The 23791-nt window shown below is 36.9% G+C and overlaps 1 protein-coding gene across 1 annotated transcript in view; it reads left to right on the top strand.

Annotated features, from left to right (window-relative positions):
* UGGT2 (UDP-glucose glycoprotein glucosyltransferase 2) overlaps positions 1 to 23791 on the top strand; it is a 194381-nt gene that overhangs the window by 101047 nt on the left and 69543 nt on the right. The window contains exons 18-24 of the mRNA XM_012647354.1: positions 64 to 187; positions 283 to 381; positions 2997 to 3091; positions 9558 to 9764; positions 14658 to 14789; positions 20475 to 20599; positions 21134 to 21229. Coding sequence (XP_012502808.1) covers positions 64 to 187; positions 283 to 381; positions 2997 to 3091; positions 9558 to 9764; positions 14658 to 14789; positions 20475 to 20599; positions 21134 to 21229 — 878 coding nt within the window. The remainder of the gene's footprint in view (positions 1 to 63; positions 188 to 282; positions 382 to 2996; positions 3092 to 9557; positions 9765 to 14657; positions 14790 to 20474; positions 20600 to 21133; positions 21230 to 23791) is intronic.

Here is a 23791-nt window from a genome sequence, read left to right as displayed (position 1 = left end):
TATGATTTTAAGACATGCATATGAAGTGCCTATATTACCTAAATAATGTTTTTGTTATTTTAGGGCACATTAAATGATCGAACAAATGCAATTGATTTTCTAATGGACAGGAAAAATGTTGTACCCCGTATAAATTCTTTGATTTTTCACACTGAACATCAGTACCTTAATTTAATATCTACATCAGGTAAAATGATCCTCCATATATTGTTTTATAAGTGCTTATTGAGTTGTTAATGCTTTATTAATTCATTATGTAACATTTAATATGAAATTTTTCAGTAACTGCTGATATTGAAGATTTCTCTACTTTCTCTTTCTTGGATTCACAAGACAAGAGTGCTGTAATTGCAAAGAACATGTATTATTTAACTGAAAAAGGTAATAAGCATATTTTATTTACCTGAATTTATTCCTAAAGTGATAAAAACTTGCAATTTTAGTAAAGTGATTGCATAATAAATTTGGATAATGTTGCTATTTTTGATGAGAGGCCTAGGTTTCAATTTGAGAGTTTATAATTTTTAAGATTCAAGGATTGTGCTGAGAAAATGATGCCTCCTATTTTAATTAATCATTATGCAGAAGGGGTTCATCTTGGTTTTTCACCTTTTTTTTTTAAGTAAGCTATTTTCACTTTTAAAGACAGAAATAAAACCTTTTCAAGATTATATAAACTGATATAACCCATGAATAAAAGTACAATTCTTAGATCAAAGAAGATAATAATTCTTCATTCTGATTAAACATCTAGATGTTTTGCTTAAGTTGGGAGTTATAATCAGAGGAGGGGAGACAGTAACACATTTGGAAATAAGGATTTAGTCTAAAATGAGAAGTCTGCAGTGGGACCACAGATTTGTTAGGGTGCAATTAAATATTCAGATAAATGAGATAATTAGAATTTGGTTGGTTTTTGTTTTACTTTGTTTTGTTTGGCCTGCCTTGCTCTAGAGATAAAAACAAGAGCCAGTAAGTACAAGATAAAAAAAAGACTGATTTTGGTCTCAGTATAGAAGCAGGAACTTGCTAACAGAGTGCTCCAAAGATGGAGTGAACTATGTTTTAAAGGGTAAACTTTCATATGTGAGAGAGATTTAAAGCAAAGGCCATACAACCAGTTTTTGAGAATGCTGTCGATTAAATCTAGGTTTCAACCAAGTGGCCCCTGGATTACTTGCTAAGAGATTCCATGATTTTATGTTAATAAAGTGGTCTGTTGATAAGAAATCCAGCAAATAATAAAATATATTGCAGTTCCCTCTTAAGATAGGATGCAGCTCTGACTCTGCCAAGTGAAGACAAAAGAATATAAAGAAATAGGGAAGAATAAATAGAAACATATTTATCAGGTTGTATTTCAAAAATATCTCTGGACATCAGAATAAGTTAGTTTATAATAAGCCCGGCATGGTGGCTTGCACCTGTAATGCCAGCTACTTAGGAGGCTAAAGTGGGAGGATTGCATGAGGCCAGGAGTTCAAAGTCAACCTGAGTAACATAGTGAAACTCCATATTAGATAGATAGATAGAAAGAAAGAAAGAAGGAAGGAAAGAGAGGAAGGGAGGAGAGGGAGGAAGGAAAGAAGGGTGGTTTAGCCTATAATTAATGCCCTTTGGTTAAATCTCTTGCAGTTTAAAAGAATGTTAACTGAGAACCTAATTTTCTCTTATTTTAATTTATGTAAATGTATAAAGAAATAATAGAGCTTTGAGAAATTTATTTAGCACTTTTGAAATATTTCTTATTTTACTAGCAGTGATGGTGAAAGTATTGACTTTAAGAAGACATTGAAATTCTTTACTTTTCTTCTTTGAAAAGAATGTGTTACTGCCTTATTCTTAAGTTGCTTCTGAAGGTTGCAAGTGGAATAAATGCTATCTTTTTTGTTACTTTTTTTTTCATTAACCAAAGCCAGTTTTCATATAATTAGAAACTACTGACTATGGTAATAACTATAGTTTCAAATCTATGCAGGAGTAAATTTTTGGTATAGCAAATTTTTTATAATTATTTTAAGTTGGTCACCTGGTCTAAAGGACCAGTTTTTTTATAGGTTTTAATGATAGCCAGACGAGTATCATTTCAGGTGTTATAAGCTAACCCTAGATGAAATTAACCCATTTAACTGTGACTTCAGAATTTAAAATGTTTTCTTCTATGGATTTCAAGTTTTTAGATCTTTCTGAAAAGAGAATTGTATCAATGTCGATAGAGCAAGGTGATAGAAATTAGCCCAAGTTAGTGATACCCAAACATTTTGAAATAAATGAATATCTTAAGAGAGAACTGCATTATATTTTATTATTTGCTAGATTTCTTAGACTACTTTATGAACATAAAATCATGGAATCTGTTAGAAAATAATCCAGGGCCACCTGGTTGAAACCTGGATTTAATCGACAGCATTCTCAAAAACTGGTTATATGGCCTTTGCTTTAAATCTCTCTCACATATAAAAGTTTACCCTTTAAAACATAGTTCATTCCATCTCTGGAGCACTCTGTTAGCAAGTTCCTGCTTCTATACTGAGACCAAAATCAGTCTTTTTTTGTCTTGTACTTACTGGCTCTTGTTTTTATCTCTAGAGCAAAGCAGGCCAAATAAAACAAAGTGAAACAAAAACCAACCAAATTCTAGTAAACAGCTGAAAAAAATATTCCTGTTTTTTGTATCTACTAATAAACTTGATAGTATCTGCTTTTACATATATGTGAGGCATAAATGTCAAATTTTTTTTGTAAATGAAGTTAGAAGGCAATTTTGCTTACCAACACTGGCAGTTTTATATAAAGCTTATACAATGAATTACTCTTCTAGCATTTTTATATGTAAATATGTGTACATACATAATTTTTAGCAATATTTGCTTATTTTCAGAAATGCTAATTTCAGTATATTTGTTGTTATTTTTATGTGTTAACTGCAAATGTTCCTCTGCTTTTAGTTTGATTTTAAGAAGAATTAATTTGACTAGACTATTTGAAACTTTCAGATGACAATGTAATTTCTGCAGTCACTCTCTGGATTATTGCTGATTTTGATAAACCATCAGGGAGAAAACTGCTTTTTAATGCATTGAAGCACATGGTGAGTGGATAGTCTTACTGCAAAAACTTTTGTTACAATTTCAAGAAAGCAATATGAAGAACATGCATTAAATCTTTATTTCCCTCCATGTTAACATTTTAGTTAATTTGATTAAAACATGGTACTAAGAAGACTCAGACTCAGTCTCCATGTAAAATAGGTAACATTGCCCAGGAAAGGAGAAACCTACCTGTCTTCTAGGACTCATGACCTATGTATTCTCTGGTAGCCCTTGTGATCAGACATATATGCATGTCTAATATTGGTTACAAATAGGCTATTAAAACAAAGTGAATAATTCTAGAGCCTACCACTACCTCAGTGACCCCAAATCTACTATTTACCAACAATAGCTAATAATAGCAATCTTTTGTCACCTAATTAAGCAACGCTTTCTCTCCCTGATTGTTTAAGAAAAACTAAGGAAATTTATCTTACTGAAGAAAATTTTAAGCCTCAAGTCAACCTTAATTGTCTTGTTATTAGATAATTACAAACCAGTATACTTCAGGAAGATATATTTCTGTATTTGTTTAAAAGTACTCTTTTATAACCTTCTGTATTTCTAAGGAAACATATAAGTCTGTCTAGACAAAAAAAAAAAAAAACCACAAACCTAAATATTTTATGAAATTTTTTTATATTAGCTAAGTGTAATGTTGCTGTATAACAAATTACCTCATAAGTTACTGGCTTAAAACATTGAACATTTATTTTCTCAACAGTTTCTGAGGTTCAGCAATTCAGGAGCAACTTAGCTCAGTGGCTCTGGCTTGGATTCTTTCTTGAGGATATAGTCAAGAGTTTGGTTATAGCTACAGTCATCTGAAGGCTTGACTGGAGCTGGAGAATGAGTGTCTAAGATGGCTTGCTACCTGCCTTTTAGCAGGAGTCCTCAGTTTTTCACTGGCTTTGAGCAAGGTATTCCATTGCAACATAGACCACTTTTTGGTATTGCTGAAGTATCCTCACAATTTGGCAGCTGGCTTTCTTCAGAATGAGTGCTACTGATTTGTGTACATTGATTTTGTAACCCAAGACTTTGCTGAATTTATCAATCCCAGGAGTCTTTTGGTGAGATTTTCTAGATACAAGATCATATCATCAGCAAAAAGTGATAGTTTGACCTCCTCTTTCCTGATTTGGATATGCTTTATTTCTTTCTCTTGCCTGATTGGTCTGGGTCAGACTTCCACTACTTTGTTGAATAGAAGTGGTGACAGTGAGCACTCTTGTCTTGTTTCAGTTCTTAGGGGGAATGCTTTCAACTTTTCCCCATTCAGTATGATGTTGCTTGTGGGTTTGTCATATATAGCTTTTATAACTTTGAAGTATGTTTCTTCTATGCCTAGATTGTTTAGGGTTTTTATCATGAAGGGGGTGCTGGATTTTATCAAATGTTTTTTCTGCATCTATTGAGATGGCTGGATAGTCTTTGTTTTTGCTTTTGTCTATGTGGGAATCACATTTATTGATTTGCATATGTTGAACCATCCTTGCATCCCCGGGATAAAACCCACTTGCTCATGGTGAATTTTTTTTTTTTTTTGAGATGTGCTTTTGAATTTGGTTTGCTAATATTTTGTTGAGGATTTTTGCATATATGGCTGTAAGGGATATTGGTTTATAGTTTTCTTTTTTTGTTGTGTCCTTTTCCTGGCTTTGGTCTCAAGGTAATACTGGCTTCATAGAATGAATTAGGGAGGATTCCTTCCCTCTCAACATTATGGAATAATTTCTGTAGGATAGGTCCCAGTTCTTCTTTGTAGGTCTGAAAGAATTGAGCTGTGAAGCCATCTTGTCCAGGGTTTTTTTGTGGAGGGGGATTTTCTTATTACTGTTTCAATCTCACTGCTTGTTATTACTCCATTCAGGATTTCTGTTTCTTCCTGATTGTGTGTTGGGAGGTGCTTTGTTTCCAGGAATTTATCCATTTCCTCTAGGTTTTCTAGTTTATGTGTGTAGAGATTTTCGAAGTATTCACAGATAATGTTTTGTATTCCTGTGGTATCAGTTGTAATATCTCCTTTTTCATTTCTGATTGGGCTTATTTGAGTCATTTCTCTTCTATTTTTGGTTACTCTATCTAAAGATCTATTGATTTTGTTTATCTTTTCAAAGAACCAACCTTTTTATTTTGTTGATCCTTTGTTTTTTGTTTGTTTCCATTTAATTTAGTTCTGTTCTAAGCTTTGCTATTTCTTTTCTTCTGCTGGCTTTAAGTTTGGTTTGCTATTCCTTTTCTGATTCCTTGAAATGTGACATTAGGTTGTTGATTTATGATCTTTCGGTCTTTTTGATGTAGACATTTAAGACTATGAATTTTCCCCTTAGGACTGCTTTTGCTAAATCCCATAGTTTTGATAGTTTGTGTTCCCTTTGTTGTTCACATTGAGGATTCTTTTGATTTCCAACTTAATTTCATCATTCAGCAGCAGGTTGTTTAATTTCCATGATTTTGTGTACGTTTGAGTTTTTCTCTTGGAATTAATTTTTAGTTTTATTGCACTGTGGTCTGAGAAGATGCACGGTATGATTTCGATTTTTTTTAATTTGCTGAGACATGTTTTATGGCCTAAGATATCACTCTTGGAGAATGTCCTTTTTGCTGATGAGAAGAAATTATATTCAGTAGTTTTGGGGTAGAATGTTCTGTAAATGTCTGTTAGGTCCATTTGTTCTAGAGTCCCATTCAAGTCCAGTGTTTCTTTATTGATTTTCTGCTTGGGTGATCTGTCTGACTCTGTCAGTGGAGTTTTGAAGTTCCTGGCAATTACAATGCTAGGGTGTATCTCTTTGCTTATATGTAGTAGGATTTGCTTTATGAATCTGGGAGCTCCTGTGTGAGGTGCATATATATATATAAATATATATATATATTTATTATTTTAGGATATTATGGGGGTACAGATGTTTAGGTTACGTATGTTGCCCTTGCCCTCCCCTCCTCCCCCGTCTGAGTTTCAAGTGCGTCCATCCCTCAGATGGTGCGCATCGAGGTGCATATATATTTAAGATTGTTATGTCTTCTTGTTGAATTGCTCCCTTTACCATTATATAATGACCATCTTTTTCTTTACTGTTGTTGATTTAAAGTCAATGTATGAGAATGGCTACAGCTGCTCTCTTGGTTTCCATTTGTGTAGAATATTTTTCTCCATCCCTTCAGCTTGAGTCTGTGTGAGTCCTTGTGGTTTAGATGTGTTTCGTGGAGACAGTAGATATTTCGGTTGTGTTTTTTCATCTATTCAGCCAGTCTGTGTCTTTTAATTGGGGTATTGAGACCATTCATATTGACTGTGGGATATGTGGGATGCTATTCTATTCCTCATGTTGGGTAATACCTTATTGTTTTTGTTTTCCCTCTTGGCGCTGTTGTTTTATAAAAAGCTGTGAATGTTAACTTTTGGGTGTTTTTACACTGGTGGGTATCTATTGTGCTGTTCCATGTACAATGCAGTTTGGAGTATTCCCTGTAGGACAGGTCTAGTAGTGACAAATTCCCTTAACATTTGCTTGTCTAGACAGACTATATTTCTACATCATTCATGAAACTTAGTTTTGCAATGATACAAAATTTTTGGCTTGCATTTATTCTGTCTAAGAAGATTAAAAATGGTGCCCAAATTTCTTCTGTGTTATAAGGTCTCCACTGAGAAGTCTCTCATTAGCCTGATGGGTTTTCTTTTGGAGGTTAGTTGTTGCTTTCGTCTTGCTGCTTGTAGAATTTTCTCCTTCATTTTGACTTTAGCCAAATTGATGACTCTGTGTCTTGGAGATGTCCTATTTGCTATGAATCTTCCCAGTGTTTGATGACCATCTTGTATCTCAATATGGGAATCTCTGGCAATACCAGGCAAGTTCTCCTTAATAATTGCCTGTAATAGATTTTCCATGCTTTTTGCTTTTTCTTCTTATCCCTCAGGGATACCTATAACTGGTATATTAATTCACTTCACATAGTCTCATATTTCTCTGTTTGTGCATTCTTCTTATTCTCTATTCTGCATCTTTGACTTACTGGGTTAGTTCAAGAGCCTTGTCTGAAATTCTTCTTTCTTCTTGGTTTAGCCTTTTGTTGAAGCTTTCTGCTGTATTTTGAAATTTCCTAAATGACTCATTTCTTTAAGTTCTATTACATCTTCTCTTATGTCGTCTATCTCTTTAGTGACATTTTTCATTGATATCTTGAAATTTTTTTTTGGCTTCTTTTTGTTGGTTTTCAACTTTCTCTTCAATTCTTCCATCTTATTTGGCATCCATATCCTGAATTGCATTTCTGACATTTTGACAGTTTCGTTTTTGTTGGGGTGCATTGCTGTAGATCCATTATAATCCCTGGGGTGTGTCAAACTGTTGTGGTTTTTTTTGGGTTTTTTTTGTTTTGTTTTTTTTCATGTTGACAGAGTTCTTTTGCTAGTTTCTTCACATATGAATCCTATTCTCTCAGCTTAGGGCTAATAGATTTGTAGAGCACCTGTTCAAGCTCCTTTGCTGGAAACTCTCCTACTTATTGAGAAGAAGGAGCAGTCCCTAGATGATGCTTTTGTGTCCTACTCTGGATGATTGACCTGGCAGAGGAGCTGAAGGTGCACCGAGAGCCTGTAGTGCAGCTGTTCTGTTTTATCTCATTCCCCTTTCATTGTTACAGTTCAGGGCGGTGCTGGATGATCTTTCTACGGAGTGGTAAGTTGCTTCCCAGGCCGCTGTCGGAAGCTCGAGTTAGGAGCTGAGAGAGACCCTCTTCATGGAGGAAGGAGTTGCAGGGATTGGTCTGCCTGTGTCTTCTCACGGAGATGACAGTGGCAGCTAGGAGAAGCTATCTAGGCAGTGGTCATTGGTGTCTGGCTCTGAGCCTTTGCTCAAAATGGGTCCAGGTGTGATGGTGGCTCAAGGCTGATGGGTCCCTGGCAGTGTTGGACCACAGGGAAGTTACTACCAGATGGTCAGTGGCAGCCTTAGGGGCAGGGCTGCAGAGCTCATGGCAGCTGGTTCTGAGGGCCTGGTGGCAGCATTGGTGTTTTTAGTGGCAGAGCCGCAGGGCCCTGCAGCTGTAGAGGAGCCTTAGGGGAGGAGTCGTGGGCCCAGGGGCAGCGGTTGAGCCTTGGAGACTGAGCCTCAAGTCGCTGGCAGCCCTGGAGGCCCAGGGTTGGAGCTGTGGGTTGGAGGGGTAAAATACAAATAAATTGAACTACATTAAAATTCAGAACCAACTACTTTCCATCAGAATATTTGATCAATAGAGTACAAAACAAGCCACAGAATAGAAAAAGACATCTGTACACATATAGCCAAAAAAGCACTCAAGTCTTAGAAATCAAACTCCTATAAATCAGGAAAAAATTATAATCCAATAAAATACTGGTAAAGGATTGAACAGGCAAAACAGAAAAGAGGCCAGTGAACATATGAAAGGATATTTAGTATCTTTAGTGATGAGAGAAAAGCAAATTAAAACTCTGGTGAGATATCTTTACATATGCACCAGAATGATGGCAATTTAAAAGTCTGACAATAGAAACTGTTTCTGAAGCTGTGAGGTAATGGAACTCTTATATATGGAGTGAAAACTAGTACGAAATATTTCGAAAAATTGTTTAGCATCTTCTAAAATTGAAGATGTGCGTATCCTGTTTGTAGGCCTCTAAACTGGAAAAACCTCAAAAGTCCAGCAACAATAGAATGGATAACAAAGGTGTATTCATATCATCGAATTCTGTATGGTACCAAAAATAAACTAACTGCAGCTACAGAAAACAATATTGATGAATCTCACATTATGTTCAGCGGAAAAAGAGCATAAAATAATACATACTGTATGACTCCATTTAAATGAAGTTTAAACTAGATTAAATGTTTAGCAATGCAAGCTTAGGGAGTAAGCAACAAAGAAAAGCAAGAATGTAAGACTGTTACTACTACAGATGACAGGATAGTGGTTGTCTTTAGAAAAGTGGGAGGGTGTAGTAATTGGCAGGGATATGATCGATGACTTGGGGTTGCTTGCAGTGCCTTATTTCTTTTTTTATTATCAGCATAGAAATTTATTTGAATTCAAAATAATATGGTTATATTTAGAATCATGTAATAATTATCTGAAGCAAATATCATTGGCTCTGAAACAGGTCTAAAGATGTCATTCTTTTGAAGTCAAAAAATACATAGTAAGAATGTACAAGGAAGCAAAAAAATATAAAAAATCTGCTGAGTGTTGGGAGTTGTAGGGGATATACTAAGAACAAAAGAGTCTTTATGCAAAGTTGAGAAGCAATTAGAGTTAGTAAAATGATTGGTTTTTAGGCTATTTCAGTGGTATACCACATTGAGTACAGTGAACGTAGAAAGGCTTTGACAGTGAAAGATGGTGCATGGTAAAATGAACAAACATCATGGGAAAGAAAATATGTTCAACTGTAAAAAGGTATATAAGATACTGGTCTTTTTAACCTATAACTGTGTTTTGCAGAGAACAAGTGTTCATAGTCGACTGGGGGTTATTTATAATCCTACATCAAAAATAAATGAAGAGAACACAGCTATTTCTAGAGGAATTTTGGCAGCTTTTCTTACACAGAAAAACAGTTTTTTGAAAAGCTTGCTAAGGAAACTGGCAAAGGAAGAAACTGCTACAGCTATTTACTCTGGAGATAAAATTAAAACATTCTTTACTGAGGTCAGTAGCGATTTGTTTGAAATAATAAGTATGTGTTACATATTTCAAAAGTTTAAGTCCGTGTACTTGGAGATACCATATTACTGAAAAAACATAAATAATCAACTAGGGATAATAAACATTCCTTTTATAATGGGAAGAGATAAACATTAAATGATACGACTTTGCATAGAGGCATTCAACAAATGAAAATTTATATATTTTCTTAACTGTGTCATGATTCTTGAAGTTAATGGCATTCTAGTTAGGATATGTACTTAAGTGAAGAATTGGGGGTTAAAGCATTATGTAAATAATTCTAAGATATTTCACTGAAGAAATCCCGTATGGGAGAAATTTTCAAAGGTGATCCTCTGGAAGAAAGATTCATTATCCATTCAAAAAATATTTACTGATCATTTACCAGACAATGGTGATAAACTTGTGAACAAGGCCAATAGAATACCTGCTGTTTGTGGAGCTTACACTGTAGCAGTAAAAGCAGACAAAATAAGTGGTCTTGGGGAAAAAATAAAGAAATATAAGAGGATATATAGTTTGAGGGATGTCATTTTAAATGGAATGGTCAGGGAAGGCATCTCTAATTTGAGCAGAGCTCTGAATGAAATGAGAGATCAAGCCGTGGGAAAGTCTGAGTGGAGTGTACCAGGGTTCAGGAACACGGCAAATCTAAAAGCCTGACAAATCTAAAAGAGACAATCTTGCCAGGTCTGAAGTATAGACAGAAAATCATCATGACCAGAAGAGAGTGAGCGATGTGGAGAGTATAGGAAATGCAGTCAGAGAGATAAGTTCAGATATTTCAAGCACTTGTAGGATATGGTAAGGAATTGAAATTTTTTCTGAGTATGTTGGGAAGCCATTGATGAATCTTAAAAAGGTAAATAATCCTAGAAAAGATGACTCTGGGCCAGGCATGGTGGCATGGGCCTGTAATCCCAACTACTCAGGAGGCTGAGGCAGGAGGATTACTTGAGCCCAGGAGTTCGACATCAGCCTGGGCAATACAGTGAGAACCCATCTCACACAAAAAAAAGAAAGAAGTCTCTGGATGCCAGTGAAGATTTGATAGTTGGTGGACAAGAGTGGAAGAAGGATGAAAAATTAGAATGCTATTGTAGTAATCTAGGCAAGAAGTAATGGTGTCTTGGACTGTATAGTAGTGGTAGAGGTGGTGAGATGGTTGATACATAGTATTTTTTGCAGCTACAGTCAACAGGGTTAGCTGATCAGTTGTATGTGACATGTGAAAGTAATCTCCTAGGAGTTCAGCTTGAACAGTTGAAATTAATGGTAGTATCTATTTTTGAGATGGGGAAGTCTAGATGAAGAGAAGATTTGGACACATAGGCAATCAAAAGTTAAGTTTTGTACATGTTAAGTTGGAGATGCCAGTTGGGCATTCAAGTGGAGATGTTGAATTGACTATTGAGCAATGAGTGTAGACCTCAATGGAGGACTGAAATGTCATCTTTTTTTTTCTTTTTGAGAGTCAGTATGACAGTCATCAACATTGTATTGTATTTAAAACTGAAAAATTGGATGAGATTACTAGCAATTGAGTCAGGGATATGAGACGGAGGACAGAAAGGCTGAAAACTGAGCCCTAGAACATTCCAAAATGTAGAGGCACACATGAAACAGATTATCCGGTAAAGGAGACAGATGGAACAGCCAATGAGTTAGGAAGATAACCAGGAGAGTTTACTATCTTGGAATCCAGTTGAAGAAAGTATTTCAACAAGGGAGTGATCAACTATGCCAGATGTTCCTGAAATGAGGCTTTGCACTTGACCATTTTATTTGGTAAGATGGTCATTAGTGACTTCAATAAAAACAGTTTCAGTGGATTGACAAGTATAAAAGTGAACTAGATTCAAGAGAGAATGGGCAGTCAGGAAACAGAGACAGTGGGTATAGGTAGCTCTTTTAAGAAATTTTCCTATATAGGAGAACAGGGCTATAGCTAGAATGGGACTTGAGGTCAAGGAAAGATTTTTTAATTTGGGAGATGTCACCTCTTTGTATGCTAAAGGAAGCAGTCTGTCCAAAAAATAAAGTATGATAGAGGGGAGCAAAGTAGAAATAAAGTTCTTGAGTAGGTAAGAGGTGCTGGGATCTAACACACAAGTCTGTTGGTCTTAGTAACAGAAATTGTTCATCCATTTTAACCAGGAAAAAAAGGTAGAATATGTGAGTATAATGCAGAAGAGTGTATTTATTTAGTGGTAACAAGATGAAGTATTTCTCTTCTGATTGCTTTCACTTTCGAAAGTCGGGTCATTTAGCTAAGTATTAGAGTGGGGATAGGTGTCCTTAGAGGTTTGAGGGAAGAGGAGAAAATGTCAAAATATTTCTGTTATTCTGAGTGTGAGAAGGTGAACTAAATACATTAGCGAAGGAAGATTTTTGGTCATTGCTGAGGACCCACTTGAGGTTAGTCATCATAAATCTAAAGTAATACCAGCATTGGTTGCTTTTCTCCCACTGTATTCTACTCATTTGATCCAGTTGCAGAGTTAGCAGAGTTGTGTTTAACCAGGGTTAATGTTTTGCGAGATGAATACAACTGAGGGAAAGCATTCAAGGGTGCTAAATGTGGGAGGCTTCGTGTTATAATAAAGCACTCTGGGATATAACTCAGGAGGAAAACTATGCCATGGAAAGGATGATTGACAATGAATAAGTGGTAGGATCTGTAGACTGAAAGGTTGAGTAATGATTGATCTGGGTATGGGGGCAGATCAGTAAGTTATGGTCAGAGAGGGATGATTGAAATGGGGGTTTTGGAGGTAAGGAGGACTAGAACTGCACAGTCGAGCACTGTAGCTGCTGGCTACATATGGCATTTTACACTTAATTAAAATTAAATACAATTTTAAATGCTGTTCATCAGTCATACTTGCCACATTTCAAATGCCATATAACCATCTGTGTCTATGGCTACCATATTGAACAGTACAGGGGAACATTTTCATCATAACAGGAGCTCCCAGGAACTTGTTAAAAATGTAGAATTTAAGGCCCCACTCTGGTTCTACTAAAGTAGAATCTACATTTTAACAAGGTACTCACATGATTGGTATGCACATTAAAGTTAGAGAAGTACTGAAAGAGAGAAATGTGCCTTAGCATGAAAGTATAAAGAACCTATTTATGGTTTATTTTCTGTGAATGTCCATGTATTTTTTTGACTTTGACCGAGGGTTACTTTCAGTATTTCGATATTTAAATACACTATTACTAAATTAGTCTTTTAAGACTGGTATTATACAATGAATAAAGATAGGATATTTCTATTTTAAACAATATTTTTTTATTGAGAACACCAAATGGGAGAGTTCAGAATTTGATAAGCATTTTATTTCATTTCTTTAATGTTAAATTTTATTTTATTTGTTGAGACAGGATCTCACTCTGTTACACAGGCTAGAGTTATACTGGCATCATCATAGCTCACTGTAACCTCAAACTCCTAGGCTCAAGTGATCCTCCTGGCTCAGCCTCCTGAGTAGCTAGGACTATAGGCACGCACCACCACAACCAGCTAATTATTTTTTGTAGAGACAGAGTCTCACCATGTTGCTCAGGCTGGTCTCAAACTCCTGGCTTCCAGTGATCCTCCCACCTCAGCTTCCCAGGATGCCAGGATTATGGACTGTGAGCCGCTGTGTCCGGCCTAAATTTTATTTAAATTGATGTTCCCTAGCATTTTACTAATTCGGTAATCCCCCTGAAATTCTCAAGAACAAATACCAAACTATATCACTTGTAACAAGACTTAATCATATTGTAAACGACTTGGCAAAAGAGAATTATCCTTTTTTATTTCAGCATATTATGGGGGTACAAATGTTTAGGTTACATATATTGCCTTTGCCCCACCCAAGTCAGAGCTTTAAGTGTGTCCATCCTCCCCCCATGGTGTGCACCGAACCCATTAGGTGTGAATATACCCATCCCCTCCACCCCCCTTGCACCTGCCCGACACCCAATGAATGTTACTACTATGTGTGCACATAAGTGTTGATCAGTTAATACAAATTTGATGGTGAATACATGTAGTGCTTGTTTTTCCATTCTTATGGTACTTCACTTAGTAGAATGGGCTCCAGCTCTATCCAGGATAATACAAAAGGTGCTATATCACCATTGTTTTTTGTGGCTGAGTAGAACTCCATGGTGTATGTATACCACATTTTATTAATCCACTCATATATTGATGGGCACTTGGGTTGTTTCCACATCTTTGCAATTGTGAATTGTGGTGCTGTAAACATTCAAGTGCAGATGTCTTTTTTATAGAATGTCTTTTGTTCCTTTCGGTAGATGCCCAATAATGGGATTGCTGGATCAAATGGTAGTTCTACTTGTAGCTCTTTGAGGTATCTCCATATTACTTTCCACAGAGGTTGCACTAGTTTGCAGTCCCACCAGCAGTGTGTGAGTGTTCCTATCTTTCCATATCCACACCAACATTTATAGCTTTGGGACTTTTTTATAAAAGCCATTCTCACTGGAGTTAAGTGATATCTCATTATGGTTTTGATTTGCATTTCCCTGATGATTAGAGATGTTAAGCATTTTTTCATGTTTGTTGGCCATTAATCTATCTTCTTTTGAAAAGTTTCTGTTTATGTCCTCTGCCCACTTTGTCATGGGAATCAAACTGAAAGTTCACCCCCAAAGGAGAACACCAGCTCTCTAGCAAGGGTATCAACCAAATTCAAGAGAATTCTTATTTTAAAAAATGTTCTTTCAGAAAAAAATAATACTTCTTAAAAATCATAATTTAGTATAATTTCAAATTTTATACTAATATTAAAGGAGGTTTGTTAAGAAAATTAATATATTCAGTGTTCCCTTATTAATGTCATCATTCTTATGCCTTAGGGAATGGATAAGAATACTTTTGAGAAAAAATACAACACCATTGGAGTGAATATTTTCCGAACTCATCAGTTGTTTTGTCAAGATGTACTTAAATTGCATCCTGGGGAAATGGGTATTGTCAGCAATGGGAGAGTAAGTAGAAAAAGTAATTGGTCCTTTTTCTCCATGACACTGTAATGCCGTGGTTTCAAACTTTTTTCTGTCACAGTTCACCTGAGACACACAGAGGATGGTGCTCATGTGCTGAACATACTAGACAGGGTTCAGCATAAATAAAATGGGGGCATGACACACTACCTGTTTCTTCACTCCTTCCCCCATTCTATGATAACAATAAATGCAGGTAAGGAAGAATGTTCTTTGTGTGTCTACCTTTTATTTTGTTTTAGTGTAAGTATTAGAACAAACATCTTAGTACACATTATAACATTGTGATTGAGAACTACTGTTGTAGTTGGCATAGTAAGTACATTGTTACATCTTTTTTTCTTGTGCTTTTCTCTAGTTTATGTTACATGACAATTAGATATTTTTGTAAGTTTCGAAGCATAAAATAGTTTAAATTGCCATGTAGTATTTATTAATCTTTAAAAATCACTCTTACTCCCACCATCATAATAAAATTTATAGTTAATAGTTCATTGATTTATCTTCCAACCCTTTTTCCTACCATAGATAATTCTGCTCATTTTAAATACATGATTATATCATGGTTCTTTCCCTTAATATATCACAAACATTTTTTTGATTAGTCTTTATAGACACATACAAAATAGTAGATGATATCTGTGTATTAATATTTTAGTATGATAATCTGATTTTATTTCTTACAAATTAGGTAAAAAATTGAATCTGATGCTTAGATTTATTAAGAAATCAGGTCGGGCACGGTGGCTCACGCCTGTAATCCTAGCTCTCTGGGAGGCCAAGGCAGGCAGATTGTTTGAGCTCAGGAGTTCGAAACCAGCCTGAGCAAGAGCGAGACCCCGTCTCTACTAAAAATAGAAAAGAAATTAATTGGACAACTAAAAAAAATATATAGAAAAAATTAGCCGGGCATGGTGGCGCATGCCTGTAGTCCCAGCTACTCGGAAGGCTGAGGCAGGAGGATCACCTGAGCCCAGGAGTTTGAGGTTGCTGTGAGCTAGGCTGATGCCACAGCACTCTAGCCTGGGCAACGCAGTGAGACTCTGTCTCAAAAAAAAAAAATAAATAAATAAATAAATCAACTAATGCAATATGTTTGACATATCTCTGGCTTTAATTATCAAGTTAAATATCCCTTCATCATCTTCAGAGTTCCACTATTAATGTTTTCTTTGTTTTCCATATTTTTATGAACTCTCTTCACCTGCATGTTAGATTCGGGTTCATCTTTGTACAGTGCTATTTTACAAATCTGTGACAACAGCTGCCATTTATTATTATAAAAAGTATTAGTGAATTTGATAGTGAGCTAGGTAGAAGCTCAGAAATGACATTGCCTTTTTTATGTAACAGTTGCTTTGGGAGGAAATACAGCTTTTAAAAATAGTTCTAAAATACATGACTATCTTTGGCCGTGTCAGGCATTTTAAGGGATAAAGAGGAAAAAAAATGGCACCTGCTTTATCTAGCACCTTCCCTTCCCTATATTAGGAAAAGGCTACCCTATGTTTTCTTTATCATTGTTTAATATATTAACATTTTTAAATATATTCATATAGTGTTATTAGTATTAATGATGAATACTTGATATAGTTCAATTTAGTTCTCATAAACATAAAACTATTTTTATATCTCAACGCAAAACTGTTTTATCCTCATTTTTCTTCAGATTGGTCAAAAAATAAGATATTAATTTGATACCTACTGCGAACCAGACATTCTTCTAGGTTCTGAAGGTACAGCAGTGAACAAACTTGTTTTCATGGGGCTAACATTTTGATGGGTGGAGACAGACAACAAACATTATCCGTACTGTTAGGGTGCCTTAAGTCTGTTTGTGCTGCTATAACAATATACCACAGATGGTATAATTTATAAAGAACATAAATTTATTTTTTACATTCTAGAGCTGGGAAGTCCAAGGTCAGGGTGCTGGCACTGGTTTCTGGTAAGGGCTGCTCTCTGCTTTTAAGATGGCCCTTCGTTGCTGTGTCCTCACATGGTGGAAGGTGGAAGGGCAACAGAGCACTCCGTTCAATCTTGAGCGCTTTTATTACAAGGGGGCTGATCCCATTTCCATGAGGGCAGACTAGGTAATTTATAAAGAATAGAAATTTGTTCTCTCACAGTTCTGTAGGCTGGGAAGTCCAAGGTTAAGCTGCTGGCATCTGATGTGGGCTTTCTTGCTGCATCCTCACATGGCAAAAGGCAAAAGGGTAAAAAGGGGATGAATGCTGTTTCCCTACATGGCAGAAGAGAGCAAACCCACTCCTGCAAAGCCCTTTGTATGTGGTGGCATTAATCCATTCATGAGGGCTTTGCCCTCATGACCTAAACACCTCCCATTAGGCCCCATCTCCCAACGCTATTGCACTGGGGATTAAGTTTCAACATATATTTTGGAGGGGACAAAAACATTCAAACCATAACACATTCAGACTGTAGCAGTGTCATTTGGACAGAGAACCGAAGGAGATGAAGGAACAAGGTTAGAAGCAGAGAGCAGCCCTTACCCTGTCAAATATCTGGAACAGCAGGGACATTCTAGGCAGAGGGTACAGTAAATAGAAAGGTCTGAGGCAAGATCTTGTCTGAATCCTGTGAATCCTGTCTGCTATTCTAGGAATAGCAGGTAGGAAGACAGCAGACAGGAGAGAAGCTCAGAGAAGTGTTAATAGCTGGTGGCCACACTATATAGGGTTTTATAGGCAGTTTAATTACTCCAGTTTTACTCTGAGTAAGTTGGGAAGCTCATAGTTCTGGGCAGGAGATTGACATCATTTGGCTTATGTTTTATTTGGATCACTAGTGGCTATTATACGGTGAATACACTTAAGGGAGCCAGTTAGGACGTATTGCAGTAGTCCAAGTGAGAGATGACGGTGGCTTGGACCAAAACGGTTCTAGTGGAAGTGGTGAAAAGTAGATGTAGGATATATTTTTGCAGAAAGAGTAAACAGGAATTGCTGATAGAGTTAGTGTGAGATGTGAGAGAACTAAGTAACTGGCAGAATGGACTTGCTATGGATCAAGGTGAGGAAGACTGCAAAATGGATGGTGTAGTTCAGAAGGAATGTAAGGGGAAAGATAGAGAATTCAGTACTGGACCACCAAATAGACTTGTTGAGCAGACAATTGAATATGAGTTGAATTCAGGGGAAAGATTGGAACTAGAGATAAATATTAAGTCAAATTATGTTGACAGTCTATGTTGACTAATGGAGAAATGTAATTTTGATTATAGTTTTATTTGTAGAACTATGATTTGAATAGAAAAGTATAATATATTGGAAAATAAGTACTATGGTTTGTGAGCTATAATGCAATACTTAGTTTATTACTTTGTCTCAAAGTAATTCTGAATCAGATAGTTTAATGCTTGTAATAAGTATGACATTTAAGCATAAATCTTCATTCTGAACCTGTCCTAATGTTTACATTAGAATTGGAACATAATCAAAGTTAAAATTGTTTATAAATGATCAACAACTAGAGTACAATGATGATCTCATAATTTCTTAAAAACACTGAAAAATTAAAATTTATATATTTAAAATAAATATACCCTAAATAATGCCATTGTCATAATATTATTTTTATCACACATGAAAGAGATGGGGTAGGAGGGAGTAGGAAAAACAAGACCTTTTTTTGTTTTATAGCCAGACAGATGTGGATTCAAGTTCCAGTTGCACCATTAATTATATAACCTCTTTGAGACTTGGTTTCTTTATTTGGACAATAAGAAGGGTAATAATCTGTTTCACAGGGTTGTCAGAGAGATTAAATATGCTTTTATACATAAAGCACATGGAAGGGCCCCAGACACAGAGTAAATTTTCAGTAAATATTAACTGCTATTTTCCTCTTAAAATACTTGAAGGGTATCATGGAAAACAGTGGGTACATTGGTAGAATTAATTTGTGTTACACTAGATAAAAGTCAGTATAGAATCAAAGCCAGTTGGTCAAACTTGCATGAGTCGGGAGAGATTATTAGCTCGGTATGGATGAACATCTAGCCTGGTTTTCTAAAATTTTAATGAGCTGTCAAAGTAATGCATTTCTGTTATAGCAGTTATTCTGTATAACTGGAAAATCACATTTCTAAAATGTTGTAAAAAAGATTTAAGCACCAGATAAATTTTATTGTACTATTACATGATTTTCAGGTTTAATGTTTTTTCCAACTTGGACATTATGTGATTTTTATGCAATTTAAGTTACTTCATTCCACAAATATTATATTGAACTTTAAATAGAAGAGGTAAGTGTGGCCCTATAGCTCAGAGATTAGATCACTGGTCTTGTAAATAGAAGAGATAAGACACTGAAGCATCATGTTTCTCCCAGCTATTTGATACTGTACTTAATACAGGCAAAATAGAGCCAGTTCTCTGGTGAATTTAATCAGTAAAGATATCCAATTTTGTTAATCTCTTAAATAATTTAAGACTTTATTTCCTTATTCTAAGTTATGAACAAAACTGCCCATGTCACTAGAGGTAGTATAGATAAAATTCAACTCTTCTAAGTTTGCCTATTGGACTCTTCTAAGTTGCCTCCAGAAAATGTAACATTGAATATGCTTTCAAACTTACTTTAAAACTTACATCAAATCTTAAGGCAACGAAATGTTTACGTGAGTACTTTTAGTATTATAGTGCTCATTTTTTGTGTTTTTAAGAGCCCATGTTTTATATTTACGGTGAAATGTGATATTTGTTTAGTAGGGATGCCAACATTCCAGCTAATGTCACCTTTGATGTGAGCAAATGATAGATTCAAGAATTACACTTTAGTCATTTTTAGAAAATATTAATTGCAGAAGCAGATGAAGGGGAACTAAGAATATCTGGCTGAAGCCATTCTATTCTAGTCTTTTTACCAAGAAAAAAATATTCTGGTTGACATATTTTCTAATTGTATGTCATTAAATATTATGTTTTGTATATAATACTATGTCAGTCTACATCAGAGCTTTGTGTACGTGATACAATGATTGCACGTATTAGCTTCCTCAGAAGGCGCTTAAGGTAGGATTGATGGTGGTTGTGATAGGATAGCCATCCTGAGAAATTAGATATGTGGCAAATTGACAGCTTCTTACTCTCTAGTTACTGGTGACCTTGCTATGCTCCAAACCATTTATATAATTAAAAGTTATATAGTTAAAAGAAGATTGGTATTATTATAGTAATTATATGATTTATCTCTTGGTTTTTGCTAATTTGTGGCTGGCTTATGTATTAATTCATATATACATAGTGTAGACTATAATTTATAGATGAATATGAAAGAAAATTGAAATTAAAAGTTTTATGAATACAAACAATTGCTTTCATAATTGAATTTAGAATGAAAAGATGTAGATATTTGGAAGCATCATGATTTATGCTTCAAAGTAAAACTTTCTAGTGGAAATAATTTGCTACTTTTTTATTTTGTCACTTTGATTTTGGTGTTTATAAAAATGTTATTTGTAATGTCAAAATGGGAAAATATTTTACTTTGTTTCCTAGTGGATTTAGTAAATGGTGGGATTAATAGTTACCATATTTTTAATCTCTAATCAATTTGCTTAACAAAGAAATATCAATTTGATGAGGAAATATTTTTCCTAAATTGATATTTTCTAGAAGATAATGCAATAACTGTTTTTATTTTAAGTTCTTAGGACCTTTAGATAAAGATTTCTATGCAGAAGATTTTTACTTGTTGGAAAAAATGACATTTAGTAATTCACTAGAGAAAATTAAAGGCATTGTTGAAAATATGGAAATCAACTCAAAGAAGTAAGTATTTAAAATAGAGCAATTCATTTTGGGGTTTGGTATTTTGAATCTGATGTTTTCTTTTTAAGATTAGAAAAGTTTCAAATATGTGGACAAGTAAAGATATAGTAAAAGACATATAGAGAATATAAAGAAATAATAAAAGATATCCATTTACTCACCACCACCAAAGTGTAGGTGTTAATGTTTTCTTTGCCTTGGATCTCTCTCTTTTTTTTCCTTACTCACCCACCCAATTCTCCTCTTTACCCAAGAGGTAACCGTTTTCCAAAAGGTTACCTAAAGATTTTGTGCATGGTTCTTATATTTGTGTTTATACTTTTGCTTCCTGTGTAAATATCCATTATCAGTGTTTCTTGTGTTGAATGTTTTGACTTCTTTAGAGAAATATTGTTATATTGTAGATCTCCTTTTGCAGTCTGCTTCTGTTGGAGCTTTAACATGTTCATGTATACAGAGCCTTTCTCAAGGCATTAATTGTAACATGAAGTATGAAACTTTCCAAAAAGCTCATTGTTTATCTTATTTACCCAGCATGAGTGACCTTGTTATGAAAATTGATGCCCTTGTTTCCTCTTTGCCTAAGCGTGCATCACGGTATGATGTCACATTTCTTAAAGAGAATCACAGGTAAGAATGTAATGATATCTCTTTCTGTTTTTTCTTTCAATGTATGCTATAATCATTGTTTCCATTTGTTTTCATAATGTGGTAAATTTTGAAGTAGAATTAAAAGATTAGAGAATACATGTATTTGACAATGCTAGGAAAATAAATTCCAGTTGTATATTCTAGTAAATATAGGATGATATATATATGATATTTTAAGTAACTTACACCTAGTATGATTTGTCTTATTCTTTTTTTTTAATGTTTTGAAGTTTCATCTTTTTAATCAGCTTCATGAAAGATAACCTAAATACTACATGAGACACAACAGAATATTTTTTTCTTCCAGTATTTTTTAAAAAATAACATTTACAAACATTTTTAAGAAGCTCTTCTATATAATCAGGTTGGTTAACTTCAGTTAAAAAACAACCAGGCAATCGTGTTCATAATGCAGATTTCTCTCAGGTACATTTAGAAATTGTTTTCTAACCATGATAAACATTGTGTATGTGTTTTTAAAATGTCCCTTAAAAAAATAAAATATACTAGATAATCATTAATTAAAAGAAAAGAAAAATCAGTCTGGCTAAGCTTGCCAGAACCAATAATCCTAAGAGCCCAAACAAAAATCTGGTAAAAGGAAAAATACCCAGACTTTACAAATGTCTCAGAATTTGCCTTTAAATGGGAAAAAAAAAATCTTAAAAAATACACAGAGCTGATTACGAGGAGCCAAGATGGCGGATGAGACAAGCCACCAGTCAGAAGGTCTCTGCAAAAAAGACGAACTATAGAAGAAAGAGAAAAAAAATAAGTGAGCAGAGAAACATAGATCGGGTGAGGGTCGGAAGGAAGGGTGACTGAAACTACAGGAGACTCCACGGGAAGACGTCACGGAGGAGAACTGGAAGGAGAGAGGTCCCGAGAGGCTTGGAGACTAGCGACAAGGGTAGGTGGAGCGGTTAACTTTCCTCTCCCTTGCATCTCGGACTGCTGGTGGGCTCCTGAGCGGCTGGAGAGACCTGCCGACACCAGCCCAGAGACGGCTGCCGCCAGTGAGCAGTGGCCTCTTGCGGACTCAGCGCCGGGTTCCCAGCCCCCTCAGGGCACCTCCCCGGGCGCAGACCCGAGCCTAGCGGCAGACGCCATAGTGCTCCATTCCCTCCTTCCTCCTCCCTACTCGGGTGTGCCCAGAGAGACAATTTAGCCATCACACGGAGGCATGTCCAAGGATCCTTTCCTTTTGGGGCCCTACAACTGACTGAGGGGCACTCAGACTGCGAGTTCCCTACCCGCCAGCCCTCCCAGGTGCTACTTGCCTGGGTACTCCAGGAGAGCGGGGCAAATCCCGAGGTGGAGCGAAATCAATCCAGCTTGGGCGCCCTGTAGGTGACTCGGGATCAGTGCCTCTCCCCCTGTCAGGGTCAGGGATTGATCTCCAGGGTCCAGGGGTCAGGCCTGCAGACCAGACCCCGTGCACCCCGGGTCGCGATCGCGCTGCCCTGGGGCATGGAGGAGGGATCTGTGAAGGAGCCTACTGAGGAGTGTGCGCCTTCAGGGGCGGATCAGCGTGCCTGATTGGCAACCCTCCTCCTAAGGGAGGGCTGTGCACCCAGCTCGGGCTACGATCCTGGGTGCGGAACCTCCCAGCCCACGTCTCAGCCAGGGGGGATCCATCGGCCTGAGGTCCCGCTTGCTGGTGGAGGCCTAGGGGAGGAAACGGAGAGGGGGAGATTGGAGGGGAGCGAGACCTGCTCCAGAGAGTGGGTCTTGGACAGCCCCACCTCCCAAGCCCAGACTTTCAGCTGAGTGGAGCCATTTCAGCCCCTCCCGGCAGCTCTGCACAGAAACAAAGAGCAGAACTTTGACCCCTTCTAACAGCAGCTGTGAAGCCTGAGGGCAGGCTTATCCAACCCAGCCCCACCCAGACTCACTCCCGGTTCTGCCCCCACTGAGGGGGAGAATAAGGACAGCTCAGGCTACGATCCTGAGTAGGGAACCTCCCGCCCACAGCCCACGTCACAGCCAGGGAAGATCTATAGGCCTGAGGTCCTGCTTGCTGGCAGAGGCCTGGGAGAGGCCACGGAGTGGAGGAGAGTGGAGGGGAGTGAGACCTGCTCCAGAGTGCAGGCCTTGGGCAGCCACAGCCCCTAAGCACAGACTTTCAGCTGAGTGGAGCCATTTCAGCCCCTCCCGGCAGCTCTGCACAGAAACAAAGAGCAGAAGTTGATCCCTGATAACAGCAGTGGTGGAGCCTGAGGGCAGGCCGGCCCGACCCAGCCGGACCCAGACTCACTCCTCCCACTGGGGGAGAGAATAAGGACACACCTGGAAATCCCAGGGCCCCACCCACCACCTGAGCCACAAGAGGGCCTCTCTAGAGGAATAAGAGCTAGCTACAGGACCCAAACACAGCACCGCAGCTCGCTCCTCCCTGCAAGTGCCACCTACTGACAGGGAGGTCATCCTGCACACCCTTTTACTGCATCTACTGATTCATCATAAAGGGTGTGGTCGAATCTCACCCACAAACACCACCTACTGGCTCAGAGACTAAGCAGGGTGTGTCATTATCCAAAC

This window comes from Propithecus coquereli, unplaced genomic scaffold (genome assembly GCF_000956105.1).
Source record: "Propithecus coquereli isolate 6110/MARCELLA unplaced genomic scaffold, Pcoq_1.0 Scaffold262, whole genome shotgun sequence".
Lineage (NCBI taxonomy): Eukaryota > Metazoa > Chordata > Mammalia > Primates > Indriidae > Propithecus > Propithecus coquereli.
The sequence above is the reverse complement of the archived record's forward strand: the minus strand, read 5'-3'. Positions and strand labels throughout refer to the sequence as shown.